The 17,863-nt window shown below is 50.6% G+C and overlaps 1 protein-coding gene across 1 annotated transcript in view; it reads left to right on the forward strand.

Moving 5' to 3' along the window:
* Positions 1-14,566, forward strand: part of PSTPIP2 (proline-serine-threonine phosphatase interacting protein 2) — a 16,491-nt gene extending 1,925 nt beyond the window's left edge. The window contains exons 2-14 of the mRNA XM_009322982.1: positions 3,211-3,311; positions 5,717-5,794; positions 6,748-6,782; positions 7,875-7,981; positions 8,692-8,754; positions 9,219-9,317; positions 9,519-9,564; positions 9,957-10,036; positions 11,792-11,890; positions 12,427-12,523; positions 12,840-12,921; positions 13,949-13,983; positions 14,517-14,566. Coding sequence (XP_009321257.1) covers positions 3,211-3,311; positions 5,717-5,794; positions 6,748-6,782; positions 7,875-7,981; positions 8,692-8,754; positions 9,219-9,317; positions 9,519-9,564; positions 9,957-10,036; positions 11,792-11,890; positions 12,427-12,523; positions 12,840-12,921; positions 13,949-13,983; positions 14,517-14,566 — 972 coding nt within the window. The remainder of the gene's footprint in view (positions 1-3,210; positions 3,312-5,716; positions 5,795-6,747; positions 6,783-7,874; positions 7,982-8,691; positions 8,755-9,218; positions 9,318-9,518; positions 9,565-9,956; positions 10,037-11,791; positions 11,891-12,426; positions 12,524-12,839; positions 12,922-13,948; positions 13,984-14,516) is intronic.
* The last annotated feature ends 3,297 nt before the right edge of the window (positions 14,567-17,863 follow it).

A 17,863-nucleotide genomic window follows, 5' to 3' on the forward strand; every position in this document is an offset into this window, starting at 1 on the left:
CCCAGGGAAGTGGTTGAGTCACCATCCCTGGAGGTATTTAAAAGACGTGTAGATGTGGTGCTTAGAGACATGGTTTAGTGGTGGACTTGGCAGTGTTAGGTTTATGGTTGGACTTAATGACCTTAAAGGTCTTTTCCAACCTAAATGACTCTATGATTCTATGATTCTCCCATGCCGTTGGCTTTGTAGGGTGTGTGTCTGGAGGGGGTTTTCCATGTAAAGTGGGGTAGAAGATGGAAACATCAAGCGTAGCAGCTTTCCTTTCAGTTCTGACTCACACAAGGTCATAACGTGACTTCAGATCCCCACTAGAGCATTTTAGCCTCTCTTTTGGCTAAAAGTGGAAACAAACCCCAGAGCGTCACAACAAGCACACAAATTCCTTCTCCTCAGTATGTCCATCAGGAGGATGGCACAAACCCAGGCAGCGGGTCGGGAAGGCGGTCATGTCCTGCTGAGCCCTGCGGACTTGAGAAACATCAGCTGCTGCTTTGTCACCTTGAAATCATCTGTTTGTAGTTTCCATGGGCTGTCCTCTAAATAGCGCACGGGCCCAGCGGGGAGGACCAGGACAGCCGCGTGCTGCAGGGTGGGAGGACAGACGCTCGTCCTCCCGCATCCCTCTGGCTGGGGAGGGCTTGGTGCAAGTCCCCATCCTCCATACCTGTCTTTGGCTTAGTTTATTATGTCTTTAAATCTTGTCCTCTGCACCCATGGCTCGTGCTGGCCGTGATGCCCTTCCTCTTTCATTGCTCCCTGCCAGCCCTGCCTTTGGGACGTCCCATGGGCAGTCACCCTGGTCCTTTTTATTCTTTCTGTGCCAACATCTGCCCAGAAGGATGCTGTGAAGGCTGGTTTCACGGCATACAACCCTGCACCTTCTGGGCCAGGAGTTCCTTCTGCCTGGAAGCAGCTCTTCTGGAAACCTTCACTGTCTCTGTTGCCTCCCATGTTTCATATAACACCTTGCACTGTGAGGTCTGGTCCAGTTTTGGGTGCTTAGGAACTACATACGTGCTGGAATTAAATCCTTCTACTGGAGGAGGAAGAGTGATAAAATAAAGAGCTTAGTGCACATTTCTGATTGATGCTCCCAATGTTTCCCCTGGCACTTCTGCCTGGTGCAGCGAGCCCAAGCGTCCCAGGCAGCAGAGCAGGACGCAGGAGCCTTCGGGTCCCCTCTGACACGCAGCGATGGGTCTGACCGCTCCGTCCTGCCTGGGCTTGCAGCAACCGACAGTTGTTCTCCACATCCATTTTTATTTCCTTTGAAACCGGGGATAGGAAGTCAAGTTAGGACGTTCCTGTGTTTTGCAACTGTCATGAAGACTGACTTCAGTGCAAGCATGTTTCCTTTTTCACAGACCCGATTAGCAAAGACTTGACGCAAACTGGGAACTGCTTGTGGGTTTATCAGTAATAAGCCCATTTTGGAGGGACGTTTGTGCTTTGTAAAGAAGCAGAAACTGTTTCGGTTTCTGCTTAGGCCCTGCTCCACCATCCTCTCTTCCCGTGCGTGCCACGGACGGAGCAAAGCTGATCTGGGATACCTGGGGATTTCCTGCAGGTCCCACTCCATCAGATCTCCGCTTCACTTCTTGCTTTCTGACCAATGACATTCAAGTCCTTGACTTTTTAGGGAAGTCCACATAATTAAATCCTTCATTTATCACAAATACCAGCCCTGTTCCTCCTCATTTTTTGCACCAGGTACGAACTCCCGAGAAATGCCCCCTTCTGCTGCCCACACTTTCACACCAGTTCTCTGCGTACTCTCATCCTGGCTTCGAACCATTTCCTGAATCTCTCCGTCCTGCCATTATTCCTCTTCAAGCTTCTTAATAACTGTTTGTGGCTTTTGCTTCCTTTCGCTGAGTTTTGTATCTGCTCCTCCCATTGCTTCCTTTCTGCAGCCCGTTTCCCTATATTTTTTGCTCCCATATGTGCTGTTCTATGCAACACCGACTGGTCCTCTTTGCAGAAGACGACAGGTAGCACCTTCTGCTCAGCTCCCCGCATCCGCTTCAGGCTTCTTCCAGAGAAGGAGCTCATGGTCAGAGCATCTCTTCGTATTATCATAGCACTTAGGAGCCCTGCTCTTGGCCCAGGTCTCCAGGGTGGTAAATCCTCAACAGTCATAGGGCAAAAATCCGTTTTTTGTCCTAAGGTGCTTCCCAGCATGGGTATGAGGAAAGAATGGGGTAGAGTTAGTCAACCTTCGTCCTAGCCCACCTACGTCATTGCTGCATGTAGATTGCTTTTTTTTTTTTTAATAAGCATCAGTACAATATATGTTTTTAAGAAGTAATTCGAAGGAAAACACTGATCCTTCAGAAGTCTATGGGAAGTGTGAGTGGCACTGCGGGGCTGAGAGCCCTGGGTTGGAAGATGAGCCCTGGGTTGGAAGATGGGACTTGGCCCTGTGAGTGGTGGAGGCAGGACCTCTCCATGGCTGCGACGTTTTGTGGGGAGTGAAGAAGCTAGCCCTGTGTGATGTGCTGGAGGGCATACAGCAGCGGTGGGGGAGGACCTGGTACTTAGGGAAATGACCTTTGCAGTGGTGTTTTGAATTGATGTGAGTGGGACAGGGTTGCTTTTCGCAAGGCCAAAGAGAAGGCTGTTGCAGCAGCAGCAATCGGGTGCATCCATCCATTGCTGTGGAGGCAGCAAGGGAAGCCCAGCTGAGCAATCCCGTGCAGAAAGGTCTCCTAAATTCACCTCCAGCCCAGATGCAAGCTCCTACAGCCAGATGTGAGGGTGATGCCCAGAATAGTGCAAGTCAACGCTAACCAAGATCCGTCTCCCATGTCTGCGGAAACTGGGAGGAGCAGTAGTGAGACGGGCTGTATCTAGAGACTTGGAGGGTTTTTAGTGTTTGTTTTCATTAAGTCAGAGCTGACAGCTAAGCTCTTAGGAGGAGATGCCATGTGCCCTGGGGCCAGCTGTGCTTAGGCCAGGGGGGAGCAATAGGATGTGGTAGGACTGAGCTTTTCTGTTTTCTGAAAGTCATGGAAGCGCCTTGTCCCAAATTGCCACCATTGTTCTCATTGCGGAGCCTCTCCCACCCCTGAAAGAAAAAGATCTTATTTCATAAAGAGGCAGTTGCACACTTGCTCCCAGCTGAGCCATCGCTTGTGCAAGGGCTGCTGGAGATGGCAGTGGCCGTGGACTGCACTGACGGGGATGTGACTCCTGTTCTTGTGTTCTCAGAGTACGGATCTGACAAGCACAGTTGGCTACGACAGCATCGTTCAACACCTGAATGACGGCAGGAAGAACTGCAAAGAGTTTGAAGACATTTTGAAGGAGAGGTATGGAGCCACCTCTGAAAACGGGTTGGGTTGAACCTGGGAAGTGAGGCGGTGGCACTGCTTCAGCTCCTTGTACTCCCAGTGTGGTTTACTGTTGCGTTTAACTGTCCACTACGCTAAAACACCTTTGATTTTTGACTGATGAGGAACTTGTTTACTTACACTGTCCTTTCCTTGCACAGCTGGTGCTGTGGTATGAAGTCCATGACCACGAATCCTCAGCTGCGAGGCAGCGATGGTGCCCAGGACTTGATGCTCACATTTTGAACTGTCTGTTAAAAAGAAAGAGGAATCAGGAGCAGTTTAATAGTTCAGTCTTACATGTTGCCAGACATCTGTACTGATGTGTTTGCAGCTGTTGGTGGTCTGCCCAGGCCACCCGCTCTCCCATGAAGTTCACCTTGCAGTTCAGCTTGCAGAAGGTCAGGTGAAGACCTTGGCATAGGAGAGGCATGGCTTTGTCCTGAATTTGTACATTATAGACGGCCCACAGATTTTATGTTAAAAAGAAGTAGTAGCATTAGATAGCGTGTTTATTAATCAGAGGATATGACCTAAGTAGAGGTTCTGTGGCTACAAAGGCACAACTGAGATGGTCTGGCCATGTATTTTGACTTTATGGTTCACCTGGTTAGCAATGGCTAAATACGAAGAGTGTTGTAGAACAACCCTGAATTAATGTAATTTTGGTATTGAGAACTGGAGAAAACAAACCTCTGAATACAAGACTTGGTACAAAACAGCCTGGAACAAACGCAATGGGGATGAAGAGGAGGAGAACCTGCAGTTAAAAATGTCTAATGCACCTACGTCTATCTAGGCTGTAATCCCATGTTCCAGGAAAATTTGGGCTTTCCAGCTGCCCGAGGAGCCATCCGCTGAACCCTGAGAACCGTGTCGCACTCATCCATGACAATGGAGAGAGTGCAAAAAGCCTCCTCCACACCCTGTGCCCCGTTCCTCTTTGCTGTTGAAGGAGGTGTAGGTTCCCGCCGACGTGTCTAGCCAGGAGGAGATTAGAGGCTGGACCTGGACTTGCTACTGCTCTGAACATGGCCCAGTTCTCCATGTACAGCATGGCTGTTACATGGTCCCAGCCACGGAGAACATGCCTGTTGGATTTGATGCTTTGTCTCAAAAGGAAGTTCATGGGAATATTGTTAGATAGAGGAAAAAAATGGATTTATAATCTTTATTTTTTCCATTTCCTTACAAGCTTTTGGAGTTTTTGAAGACTTATGTTAGGTGAACCCCTCTGCCAAACTCTAGAAATCGACAACATAGGCATCTGCATCTGCGTTAGAGATATTTTAGGAAGCTATTTATTTTATCCAGTAGACCTTCTAATGCAAGCCTCTAGCAGTACTTGTTTCTTTCCACTGCCTGCAGACAGCTAGGGCGGCTTGCCCAGATGGAGTTATCTACATTTGACCAAGCAAGTCCAGCCCTGGTTGTCTGTGCAGATTTCAAAGCAACTGCAGAAAGCTGGTTGTTCTTAGACTGCAACACATAGGCTTTCTTTTCCCCCCCCTCTTTCTTACAAGAGGGGAGGACAATACGATCTCTCAAAGGTGTTATTTATGTTACCTCACAAGATGTGGCCTCTTCTTCAGGTGTTCTCCCTAAGGACCAGAGGCGGGCAGGAGGCAGTACCTATTGCCTCATTTTAAAAAGTCCTGAAGAGCTGAAATGGCCCAGCTGAGCTTTGGGGTGCATGTACGGTGGCTGAGTGGTCTCTGAGGTGCCTACTCCCTTCCGTCACATTTGGTTTAAACCAGCCAAATCGGATTCAAAAGTACTTTGTGTTGATGGACCGACAGACGCTGATGGCCGAGATGCAGAAAACGTGTGATCGCGCAAGCCTTGTTCCCATTGGAAACCGAGCTAAAAACTACTCAGGTGACTCACCTGGCTGCATCTAGCCACCAGCTGCACTGGCTGCTTAGTCCTCCATCTCCTGCGGAGGTGGTCCTTGCACCCATTGGCCATGGGGAGATGGGGAGAGCAATGCATCGGGACCACAGACACAGCAAAACAAAGTGTTTTCACTGGAAGGGCTGTTGGGTAACTGCAAACAACAGTCTTGCCTTACAAGAGGGGAGGACAATACGATCTCTCAAAGGTGTTATTTATGTTACCTCACAAGATGTGGCCTCTTCTTCAGGTGTTCTCCCTAAGGACCAGAGGCGGGCAGGAGGCAGTACCTATTGCCTCATTTTAAAAAGTCCTGAAGAGCTGAAATGGCCCAGCTGAGCCATTGGTTTGGCTCAATGTTGGTTGAGCCACAGTTGGTTTGCAGCGGGTCAGAACATAGGGAGGGTGTTAAGAGCGGGTCTTGGCCTCTGCTGCAAACAAGTGTCGGTTTCTGAAGTGAGGACTTCCTCTCATTTCTCTTTCCTCAACAGGGCAATTATAGAAGAAAAATATGGCAAAGAGCTCATTAACTTGTCGAAGAAGAAGCCCTGCGGGCAGACGGAGCTGAAGTAAGTCCAGAGTCCTGTGTGTGTTTTGCTTTTATGAGTGTCCTTACTTGGAGCAACAAAGGAGGAGGAGAAGGAAGGAGGCTGTGAGAGACAAAACAGTGTTGAAATGTGATTGGGACGCTACCAGAAGATGATCTGAAATCGGTCTTGTGAATGAACGGTGCAGAGTTGGGTTGGCCTTTGCCAGTAAATGAGTTGGACTCCACCAAGTTCCCACCAGCTGTAGACTAACCAAAGCATCACAGACGCTCAGGCGAGATGTGGGCTGGCGATTCACCAGAGGGTCGAGGATCATGAGACCCTGGGTTCGCTCCTGACTGTTTTTGTGGCCAGAGGGAAGTACAGGTACTTCCTTGACTCAGACCATGCAAATCTTCAAAGCCCAGCGTGTTACCAGCCCGCAGGGGTGCTGTGGCCGCTGTGGTTGCCTCCGTGAGTGGGTCTCCATTTCCCCAGTGACCCTTGGCACCTTCTGCTTCCTGCTTTGTTTCTGTACTTTGTACATGCCTGGTCTGATGTTCTCTGATCATTTAATGACAGTTTTATATTGAGGTGTCACTTAAAATGTTTCTGAAATCTTTATTGTACAATATTAATAGGGAGAAAAGTTCCCTACATTTCCAACCACTGGCCAGTGCACCATGTAGAAGGTGTTCATATGTCCCAAATGATACTTTTAGGAGGTTGCCTGAAACATTTGTCATGAAAGTCAGGATTTTTAATAGCATCCAATGTTCAGAAAGATGTAAAGTAGATCTCAAACCAAGTGAGCTGCGATATAGTCGCCAAGAGGGAAAAAGCCGGAGGTGTAAAGAGGGTAAATAAACCTGCTTCGAGCTGCTTTGGCCAGTGTGGAGTGAGGGGCTTGCTGTCTGGTTTGGGAGAGGTGCTCGGCTGATGCCAGCACCTGGCCGTGCTTTCCCACTCTTTTTAATGCTCTGCCTGTTTTTCAGCACGCTGAAGAGATCCCTGGATGTTTTCAAGCAACGTAAGTAATTCTTCTTCGTTGTGTTTGTCAGGACACTTGGCAGCACCAAAGCCTGCAGGCAACTGCTCGGGAAGAAAGTAGCAGAGAAACCTCCAAAACAGTGTGATGCTGCTGTCAGGCATAGGCTGTCCTCCTGGCCAGGCTCATTCCAGCATGTGGGGTTCAGGATGGAGCGCTCCAGCGCACGGGTGGGAGAGGAGACCCACGGGGTGTCCCTTTGGGGATCTCTTGGGCTTTCAGGGCTCGCTGCAGCTCAGAGGTCGTGCTTGCGTTGTACATCAGAAGCTGTGCATGGGAAGCTCAGGTGGAGTTTGTTGGACTGGCTCCCCTCGCCCTCCTGGAGCATCTAAAAGATGATGCTTTGGCCACCTTATATTGTCCCTTCATTGCCACGTGTCACAGCCCGCCGGGGTACAGGCAGCCAGCATCCCTACCCTGAGGGCTAGTGCTCTGCTATCCTGTCCTGAGTGCACCCTCCACCCCAGCCAGGTTTGTCTGCTGCCCTGTACCTTGGCGGACCTCCCTAACGAGGCTCTGCCCTCGCAGCAGCCGACTGTTAATAGCTGCGGGTTTGAAACAGCTCTGGGGGGTTGAATCGTGAGCTACGGTTTGGCTTAGCTCCCTTGATAAGCTCGCTGGGGTGGTGTTTCGCGGTACGGCTGCTCACCTTCAGCAAGATGAGCCCGAGATTTTTTTCGCGTTGGTCTTTCTGTGCGCCAAGTTGGTTGTCTGCGAGCCTGGGGCAACGCTTCCTTCAGACAGCTGCTTCAGGGTGCGATGTGTTAAAACGTGCCTGAATTCGTCTGGATGAGGGGGAGAGGTGACTGTGCTTCTTTGAGTAACTGCTCTTGTTACGAGTTTTCTTAAACTGAAGGGCAGGCCCCAGCAGGACTGATCCTGCAGAGCTCCTTACATAGGCAGGGGCTGCTTGGAGGCTGCTTCAAAAGTGCTGCTGCTTTTATGTGTTTCTGCAAGGGGATGTATGATGTGGGGTCTCTGGGTCATTTTGATGTCAGCTGCAACAGTTGACTGGAGCAACAGAGTCTTTTTAAGAATATATATATATATTTTTAAAATTTTTTTTCTTTGCAGAGATAGACAATGTGGGGCAAGGTCACATCCAGCTGGCGCAAACCCTTCGGGAGGAAGCAAAGAAAATGGAGGACTTCAGGGAAAAGCAAAAACTGCATCGGAAAAAGGTCAGGCGGCACGGTAGCACGTGCCTTTGCCGCAGGGTGTTGATCCTGCCCCGGCAATGGGCTGCTCCCGGCTGGTGTCTCCCGCCGTGCCCCAGCCCCCTCCGTGCCCCCGGTGCCTGCTGCTGCCGGGAAGTCCTGAGCTCCTTCTTACGTGTTGCAACCATGCTGGCGAACTGTGCCGGCGGCCTCCAACTTCCTTCTTCTCACTGCCACGTCTTCTCCTTTGGGCAACTTTTGGGGCCAGCGATAGCAGGGGCTCAGCTCCAGGGATGTCAGCCTCAGCCAGGGGTGTTTTTAAAGCGTATATATAGTGCTGTATGATCTCCACAGCGTCTGCTAAAATCGGCAAGCTCTTTAATTTCTTCTGGCTTGAGATTCCTTTGTCTGGAAAATGAGGGAAAACTGCTAGAACCATAGGGGCTGGTTTGGACCTAGTGGAGGGGAGTGGCCTTCCCAATTTTGCCAGACCCTATGGAGATGATACGGTACTACATATTGCTAGGATTTCATGTGTAGAGCTCCTTTGCATACACAAGTGGAGGCTTAGATAGAAGCATAATAGATCGGGTTTGTGAAGATGCATTGGGTGGACGAAGGTCCTTAAACCCATCTCAATCTGGTCCATGCCTCTTCCTTTCCTAAGCCACGTAGTCTATCCTGGAGCTTCGATGGTCAGTGACGTGCTGACTCCGTGTCTGTTGTCTTCACAGATAGAGCTGATAATGGAGGCGATTCACAAAAACAGGAATTTGCAGTACAAGAAGACCATGGAGGTAAAGCAAACGGGCTTCTGTTTCTTGCCATATGGGTTAACGCTGCTAACACGCACACGCATAGTGGTGGGGCAGACTTAAATGCGAGGGTCCTCCTCCTCTGCTGCCACTCTCGACATCATGTCTGCACGAGTGGTATGCAGGGTGTGCTCAGAAAAACTGAAGAGCGTGCCAGGGACACGGCCGGTGGGAGCCTTGCAGGGTTGGATGCGAGTGATTTAGATGTCATGGACTCGATTGCCATGAGCTTTTCATCCCAAACGAAGAGCAGCTTGTCTTGTGAGGTCGGTTTTGCCCAAGCAGTAGAGCGTCCGGGACTTTGCGTGCCGTCCCCTGCTCTGCTGGCAGCCCGTGCCCACCTCTTCCCTCGTAGGCTGTGCTCTCCTCCAAAGCCTCCTGCATGAGCTGTGTTTGCATCTCATTGCTTGCTGACACACTCCTGCCCCATTTGGTGCCTCTCCTAGGCCAAGCGGCTCTACGAGCAGCGTTGCAGGGATAAGGATGAGGCGGAACAGGCTGTGCACCGCAGTGCAAACCTGGTGACGCAGAAGCAGCAGGAGAAGGTATGGAGAGGCGGGTGGCCGTGGGGCAGGGGGAGAAAGGGGTGTCTCTTCTCGCAGCTCTCCTGCCCCATGCCTCTTTTCCCAGCTCTGGGGTTTGGGGTGAGACGGGAGTGCCGGTGATGTTCCCTGATTGGGCTGCAGTGCCGTTGCTGATGCACCAGGGCTCTCCTCTACCTTTTTTCTCTCTCCCATTTTTGGCAGCTGTTCCTGAAGCTGGCTCAGACGAAATCGGCTCTGGAGGACTCTGGTGAGTGTGGAAATGCAGTGTTTGGAGGGCGAGGGGAGCGTTTCCCGGGGCAGGGGGTTGTGAAGCCATGGCATGGCTCTTGGGTGAGCTCCGGCTCTTGGGTCAGGCACGGCTCCTCAGAAACACGTGCCCAAGATATCGGAGGTGGGCACCTGCCCTGGAGAAGCCTGCGTGGCCCCATCAAGGCTGCTCCCACCGTTTCCCCGTGGCAGGACCCTCCGCCTTGCTGTGCGGCTCTGCGTTCCCTTGCAGTGCGCACCCACAGCTGAGCTCACGCATTACTGCTGCTTTCTCCCTGACGCCCCGGTCATTTCAGGCTTCACATATTACCTTCTATTGAAGGGGTTTTCTTAATTAATGTTAATCAGATGACAGTGTGATTTCTCTCGCAGACAGGAGTTACCAGCAGAGCGTTATCACACTGGAGAAGATCCGGGAAGAATGGCAGAAAGAGCACATCAAAGCTTGCGAGGTAAATGCCCCAAAACGCTTTCACGCGGCAGGGTTGTCCTCTGGACGCCCACCCCTCGCTGCAGGGGTCAAGGACAGTGCAGATTTGCCGTCTCTGTATTCCCCTGGCAGCGAAGCAGCAGGATGTGTTGCAGCTAACCCTGTGTGCGTCTCACACTTGGCTTCTGGATTCAAGGTCCCACTACTTCGAGGTTTCCACTATTTTTTTGTTTTTAAATTTTCTCCCACCGCCTTTAAAAATCGACAGAGTCAAAGTAGTGACATTTTTGCCCATTACCTGCTCGCACATTTGGTGTGGCCGTCGTCTTGAACAGCCGTGGGTCACCTCTGCATACTCGGCGACTCAAGGCCAATATGTCCTACAGCCGCAACACCACCTAGCAGAGTCTGTCTGAAACTCTGAAAGACTTTAAATGACTTTGCAGCAGAGGCCGGTGGCAGGCTGGGGATGCAGGCTGGGTGAAGCCATCTCCACGTGAACGCTGTGTGCCAGGAGCCCTTCACCTTGTATCTCACAGACCACGCGGTAGCGTGGGAACCCCTCCGAGCGATTGTATCAACCTAAAGCAGACTGCCTCGTAGCGAAGTGGTCTAGCAAGGATTTCTAGCACGTGCTGGGGAAGTCCAGAGCTGGTAGCGAGAGGACCGTGCAGCTGCTCTGCTGCTGACCTGTGTCTTGCAGCTGCCTGTGATCTGTGACCGAGGGATGGACAGGGACTGCAGAGATAGAGGTTTTATCTCAGGTCTGCTGCAAGCTTGCAAATGGCCTTCCCATTCCCAGCTACTTCTCATCAGGCCTCTATTTTACTTCTTCCTTTTGAAATGGAATCTGCTGTCTGTTTTGTGTGGTGTGTGTCGGTGTCTCAGTGTTGGTGTGCTTTTGATGTCTGGGGTCTCTGGAAGCCTCTCTGATGGTGGGACGTGGAAAGCAGTAGTTTCACTTCCACAGACGGATCACACGGAGGTTTTCCCCTCGGTGTGTTGCAAAGGTCATAACTGATAATGAGTGCATATGTACACTTGGGATGAAAAATTATCTGTCACGGAAATGTGTAAAGGCACACGAAATTGAGGTATAGCACACAGCAGATTTCAAAAGGCTTGAGTTTAAACCTGCTCGGAATAGGGCTGGGCAGGAAAGAGGGAGAAGACCAACCAGTCAATGCACCTCTGTTTTCATACATCCCCAGTGCTTTTGTATTGCTCTGTACCTGTGGGAGGGAAGTGAGCTGGGACCGCAGGACCACGGGGTGCCTAGGGAACATGCACTACCTTTAGAAGCTGGCTTCGTCTCCCCAGAGGGAGCGGTGTGCAAGGTGACCCCTTCCACATCGGTCCTGCAGATCTTCCTGAGCTTAACACTCATCTTTGAAATACCTGGTTGCGTAGAGGGATGCTTTCTCCTCTGAATGAGCTGGAGGACTCGTGGTTTCCATGTTTCCTGCAGGAGACCACCACCACCTGCGCCTCACTGAGGACAGTCATCTTTGTAGTGGCACTTCGGGATGAGAAACATTCAAGATAAAAGAGATGTGCTTTCGTTTTAAAGATGTGGTTAAACATTGGACCAGGCTGCCCAGGGAAGTGGTTGAGTCACCATCCCTGGAGGTATTTAAAAGACATGTAGATGAGGCGCTTAGGGACATGGTTTAGTGGGCATGGTGGTGTTGGGTTGACGGTTGGACTCGATGATCTTAGAGGTCTCTTCCAACCTTAATGATTCTATGTGAGGGCCATTTTGTCTGTGTCGTTACAGTTCTTTGAGACTCAGGAGTGCGAGCGGATCAACTACTTCCGCAACGCCCTCTGGCTTCATGTCAACCAGCTCTCCCAGGACTGCGTCCAGAATGATGAGGTGCGTCAACTGAAAATCTCCATTTTTCTGTTTGGAAAGCAAAGCCCAGTTTGCTTTCCTGTGCACTGAGCTGTGTTACGCCCGAGTTGGGCTGTGGCCTTTGATTGGCCACCAGACACCAGCATGAGTGTGCAGGCAGGAGGTTTTGGCCAGAGCTCTTGCAGATGAGGTTGCCTCTGGGATTCCCATGTTTTTTGAGGGTGGTGAAGCACTGGCACAGGTTGCCCAGAGAGGTGGTGGATGCCCCATCCCTGGAAACACTCAAGGTCAGGTTGGACGGGGCTCTGAGCAGCCTGATCTAGTTGAAGATGTCCCTGCTCATGGCAGGGGGGTTGGACTAGATGACCTCTAAAGGTCCCTTCCAGCCCAAACCATTCTGTGATTCTATGATTCTGTGATTCTATGATTCCGCTACCATTGAAGCTTGTGTCCCAGGTGAGCGCTGGGCTTTCATCCCATGTGTGATAAAAGATTGGAAAAAAACCTCTTGTTTTTTGACCTGATGTATAGAAATGCTTTTTCTTTCCCTTTTGCAGAAATATGAGGAAATCCGCAAGAGTTTGGAAATGTGCAGCATTGAGAAGGATATTGATTTTTTTGTAAATTTACGGAAAACTGGAAGTTTGGCCCCAGGTAAGAGCTCAGTACAATCTCACAAAGTAGTGCTGACTTCCTTGCACTCCTCATGGAGCTGCTGCTCCGATCAGCATCAGTTTGGATGCAAAGAACATTGATTTTGCAACATCCCTCCTTTCATTCACTGGCATGCAGCACTAGTCTCTGCCACTTACCACCAGCCCCTGAAGATAATCTCCCCCTTCTGTAACTTTTAATTTCCTGATCAGGTGTTTTCGCAGAGAGGGGAAGGACTCAGCAGCTGAATGTTGCTGTTGACAAGTAGTTTATGCTTATAAAAGGTCTGTACTTTACTATTGTTAACTTTTCCTAGCTCCTGTTGTTTATGAAAACTACTATAATACAGAGAGAAATGCAACTCCTGTGAGAAGTTCGGTTCCTGTACCTATATCAAGGTAAGGGACATAACATGTACAATTGGAGTTGCTATTGCAAATGATGCTTTCCCCCCCAAAAGCATAGTTTGTTGCTTTCAGTCTGTTGGAGGCTTGATTTGGCAGTATTAGAGGAGAATATTTCCCACGCTACGTAGTCCATCGCTCGCCACAGCAGGAGTTTTGCTAATGTGCTGCCTATTATAAGCTCTTCAGGGACCTCCTCAAGCCCAGTCAGGGGTTTTTGCTCCCCCTTTTGGGATCATTTCTCCCTTCTCAGGGGTGGGACTATTATTGTGGTGAGGGTGTGCTCATTTTTTCTTGTGCCAAGCCTCTTCCAAAAGTCCTTTGCATTGAGGTGAGCGGCTGTGGTACTCGGACAGCAGAAAAGCAAGGCAGTTTTGTGTCTTGCTCTCTCTGGGAACAATCTGAGCTCCCTTTTAAAGCAGCCTTTGGTACCAAAATGAAACCTTCTGGGCTTCCCTGCGTGGTTCTCCATGTGGTCTGTCTATCTGAGGAGAGATGGATCAGCTAAAAGCGTGCGTGGCTAGAGGGAGGAACAGCAGAGCCGAATTCACTCCTCTGGGACAGAAGCTGGGCAGGGAGGACAGGGTGAAGGATGCTTCTGCCGGGGGGAAGATGAGGATTCAGGGCCAAAGACTCTTGCTAAAGATGAGTGTGCCACTTTGGCTGTCACGTCAGGAGAGGAGTCATGGCCAATTACGGCTTCCTGATGTGTCACTCTGGGCAAAGGCATGTAAAAAGGCATGCCCCGAGGCCCACTTGTGAATGTTTCCCCAACTTAGTGCTTTTTGGTTATTTTTTCCTCTCGCCCACTGTATCAGCTTCAATTCCCATGTTTGCCAAGCAGGCTGTCGGTGGTGAGCCCACCATGACATGCCTTGGTACCAGGTCTCCAGAAAGCCCAGGCTGGCCAAACCTCTTGCCCTCCCACCAGCTCTGGGAGGGCAGTTGGGGAGCGCAGAGCCAGGGCAACGGGAGTCCTGTAGCCATGCAGATCCTCAGCTCTGTGTTTCCTTCTGTGCAGGAGGGGACCTCTACCCACCCCGACCAGCGCACCAGGTGAGTTACTTGCTTTATGGGGTTTCTGGCCCCACAGAGGAACTCTCTGCTCTTGCTCTTCCCCATCAGATCATGAGCTTTAGCTCTCTGAAGGGATTGCTTTAGGTGAAGCTCCTGCTCTAAGTCTGGTCCCCACTGGAAGATGCTGGGAAGTTGGGCGCTGACTTTGGAGGCAAGGTTTCACCCAGGAGAAGTTCTGACCAAAGCCCTGCGTGTAGGCATTTCTGAAGCTTAAGGATGTCTAAGCTTGGGATCCCACCCGTCTCTGCAGTTCAGGCCCTTCTCTGCTTCAGCAGCACGAGCTGTATCATTCCCAGTGCCACTTTAGCGATGGGATACTGCAGCGGGACTCGGTAAAATGAGGTCCTGCTTTGGCTTTTGGGCAAATCAAGTCATCTCTCTGAGTCTCATTCCCCCCTACCTCCCATCCCTTTAACACGGGTGGCCAGCGCATGGTGTTTCTGTCCTGCGTAAAGTCTCGTAATGAGCACTTCTCCTGAGCAGACCTCATTTTTTTGTGCTCTGTGTTTCAGGTGAGCCTGATTACGCCACAGTTGACGGCTACAGCTTGATACATCACTAACAACCACAGTAAGTACTCACATTTGATGAAGAAAGGATTTAATATGAGATGCAGCTACACAGAGGAGGGGCAGTGGAGAAAGAAAGGCCACCGGTTAAGCGATGACATTTTGAGGTGACCAACTGGGAGCGATGATCATGTCAGCCCTCCCATCGCTTGTCTGAGCTGGGGCTGTGGTTTAGACGCTGTTGATCTGTTCTGTAGGTTCTCCAGGCAGAAGACACTGGTGGTCTGCCCAGCGTGGCAGAGGTGATGTTTCCAGTTATTCCCAGCCACACAGAGCTGAAGTGCTTCTCCGTTTTCAGAAAGTATTTGAGGACTCTGATAATTATTTGTACATTCAGAAAGCGCCTACTAAAAATCTGTGCCTTTGATCAGCAAACTCCTGGGACGGATATCCCACCTTCACACTCAGGGGAAGAAAAGGAATATAAGCAACGGACCTGGACACAGGGCGATCTTCTGCGTCAGAAGAAGTTTTTGATTTGAAGTTCTTCTGAAGTGTGGCCATCTGGGGGAGGCTGGAGCCTCCCACGCACCAGTTAACTAGAGAAGTCGTATGTGCTGAGGGGAGTGTTGCGACGCTTTGGGCACGCTGGCTTGTGTTCAGGGCATCCGTATCCCACTCAGAGCTCAGGTTACACTTTTGCCCATTTCTAAAGTCTATCATTAATGGTGATTAAACTTGTAATTTAGATTTAATTTCGGTCATGTCTCTCAGGGAGCTTACTTAGAGAAGCACCAACCATGGAGGAGACCATGGGTCTGGCTTAGCTGTAGATGTGTTCCAGGCTTAAGCGCTGATACTGGAAGCCGATTGGCATCTTGCCTGGTGCAGCAGTCCACAGCACAGCTACCTAGCGAGAGGCTGTGCCACCACAAACCTGCTGGGAAGTCCTGCACCCTACAGCGTTGTTAAGGATCTGAAGGAAGTTGGTCAGCTCTTCCAACCGCCTCTCCAATGAGGGGACTGCGGTTTTTTAGGCTCATGGTATAGCTTGTCCCTGGTAGGCTTTGGAGACCCCCATTTGATTAACTTCTGGGAATCCCTGAACTTGGACTCATTCTGGCTATGCACCACTGGAAACAAACCGTTGGCCTGGAGCCATGAAACGCGTTTCCTGACCAGGCCTCCTCAGAGTTCATGCCCTTTTTGTTACCGTATATATGATTATGGCTTTGATTCAGAAGCTCACATGCCTCAGGGCTGCTGGTCTCTCTGAAGTCCCTGTGTGCGGTATTGCTTAACAGCTCCTCAGTGCCTTACGACACTGGACACGGGGACGCAGGACATGGGGACCAGCACACAAGGTAGCTGTCTAAACCTGGTGCCAGGTGACTAACTTCAGAGCAACAGGAGTTGCTAGTTGTATGATGTTCTTCAAGTTGAATCTGCATGACTTCAGTGTGTGCCTAAGCCTACCGGTCCCCGGGGCTTCTACTGTATTTCCTTCTGCGGAGAAGATCACGGTGAGCTTGAACATCTGTCCTGCTGCATTATAATGAACTGTGCAAAGTGCACATGTCAAGCAATCAGTTGTCCTATTTTATTTCTGAAAGACCAAGTGTACAAATATTCTTCTGAAGGAGCCTGCTGTAGTCTTAGTTCTTCAAATGCATATTTTAAAAATAAGTTTTGAGACTCGTGTGCTGGATATGTTTTGTTTTAAGGTTGTCACATTCACTTTCTGTCGGGGCTGGGGCTGGTACACCTTCAAAGCACCCTAGGATGTTCGGATGGTGTGAGTTGCCTCTCCTGGAAGGAAGCCTACAAGAGCATATCCTTGCTCAGCCTTTATTTCAATACTTCCTCAGTACCAAGACATTTGTGGGAGGGAACACAGGAGGGCTGGCATGAGAACAAGTGCTTGTGATTAGCCATGAACTGCAGACCACGTAGGGCTGCTTCCCCTGGAAGAGTATCTACTCTACACTACATTGCATGGTTTCTTTATTGGGATTTTTCAGCTGACTGAGCACAATAGATGGTGTTAGGCTTTTCTGGAGGCGGAGGTCTCCAATGAGGCTGAAACTTGGCTTGCACATTCACTAAATGCACAGAATTCCAAACTAGGGGTGGTGGTTCTGAATACACCAACTGTTCAAATAGACCTAAAGCCAAGCAAACCCTGGCTTGGAAGAGGAGCATCCAGACATGGAGCTACTGGGATGCAAATCTGTGTGCCCACGAGCGCTGAAATGGCTTTTTAGCTTCAGCATCTTCCCTTGCCTGGTGGTCTTCCAAGTGGTGCAGAAGACTTTGGCCTCCTCCCAAGCGCCTGTGAAGGGGCCTAGCCTCCTCCTGGGCCCCTATAGTGAGGCTGGGCTTCCTCCCAGGCATCTATAGAGGTGTCTGGCCTCCTCTCAGACCCCTATAGAAGTGCCTGGCCTCCCTACAGCCCCTGATAACCAGCTGCACAGCTCCTGCCTTCCCTCCCCAGCTTGCCCCCCAGGGAGAGAGAGACAACAAATGCCTTAATAAGACAACTGCTTTAATAAGACAGAATAAAAAGAGGAACAGATAGCAAGTAAATCTTACGTCCCTTCAGATGCTGGGCACACCATCTTCGGGCAGAGTCGGACAGAGCTCTCCCTTTTTGGTCCTGCAAGCCAATTCATAAATTATCACAAGAAAACAGCTGTGTTCATAAAGGAAGTTCACATGAGAACTTCTTGCTGCATTTCCAGCTATAGGCAGGGCCAGGCAGGTGGCGTTAAGGGCCAGTACCAGGCGGGAGCTGCCCGCATGCCCCATTACCATGAGCTGGCTGAGCTCATCCTGCGGACAAGGGGCTTGTGCAGCACAGCCCCGCGCCTGCTGAGGGGATCACCGGCTCCTGAACGTGCAACGGGCTCCCAGCCAGGACCAATGCATCCCCGCCTTGACCCACGTACAGTTTACCCTTCCCACAGATATTATAAATTACAGATTACGTTAATAACATACGGGCTTCTCAAGCCCTAAGTGCAAGGTCCAATAGACTGGACACTGCCTGTTCAAGATCATTAACTCCTCGGCTACAATGTCTTCTGCAAGGTGGGCCTGAGCTCTGCAGGGGCTCGTCTGTCTGGGAACTGGGAGAAGTCACTTCTGCTCCCAGTGGGGCTTGGGCTCGGCTTTGGCTGCAGCTCCCTGGGGACAGCTGGAGACTAAGGTGCTGGAGCGTGTCCAGAGAAGGGCAACGAGGCTGGTGAAGGGTCTGGGGAACAAGCCTTATGAGGAGCGGCTGAGGGAGCTGGGGTTGTTTAGCCTGGAGAAAAGGAGGCTGAGGGGAGACCTCATCGCTCTCTACAACT

The sequence above is a fragment of the Pygoscelis adeliae genome, unplaced genomic scaffold (genome assembly GCF_000699105.1).
Source record: "Pygoscelis adeliae isolate BGI_AS28 unplaced genomic scaffold, ASM69910v1 Scaffold182, whole genome shotgun sequence".
NCBI classification, from domain to species: Eukaryota; Metazoa; Chordata; class Aves; order Sphenisciformes; family Spheniscidae; genus Pygoscelis; species Pygoscelis adeliae.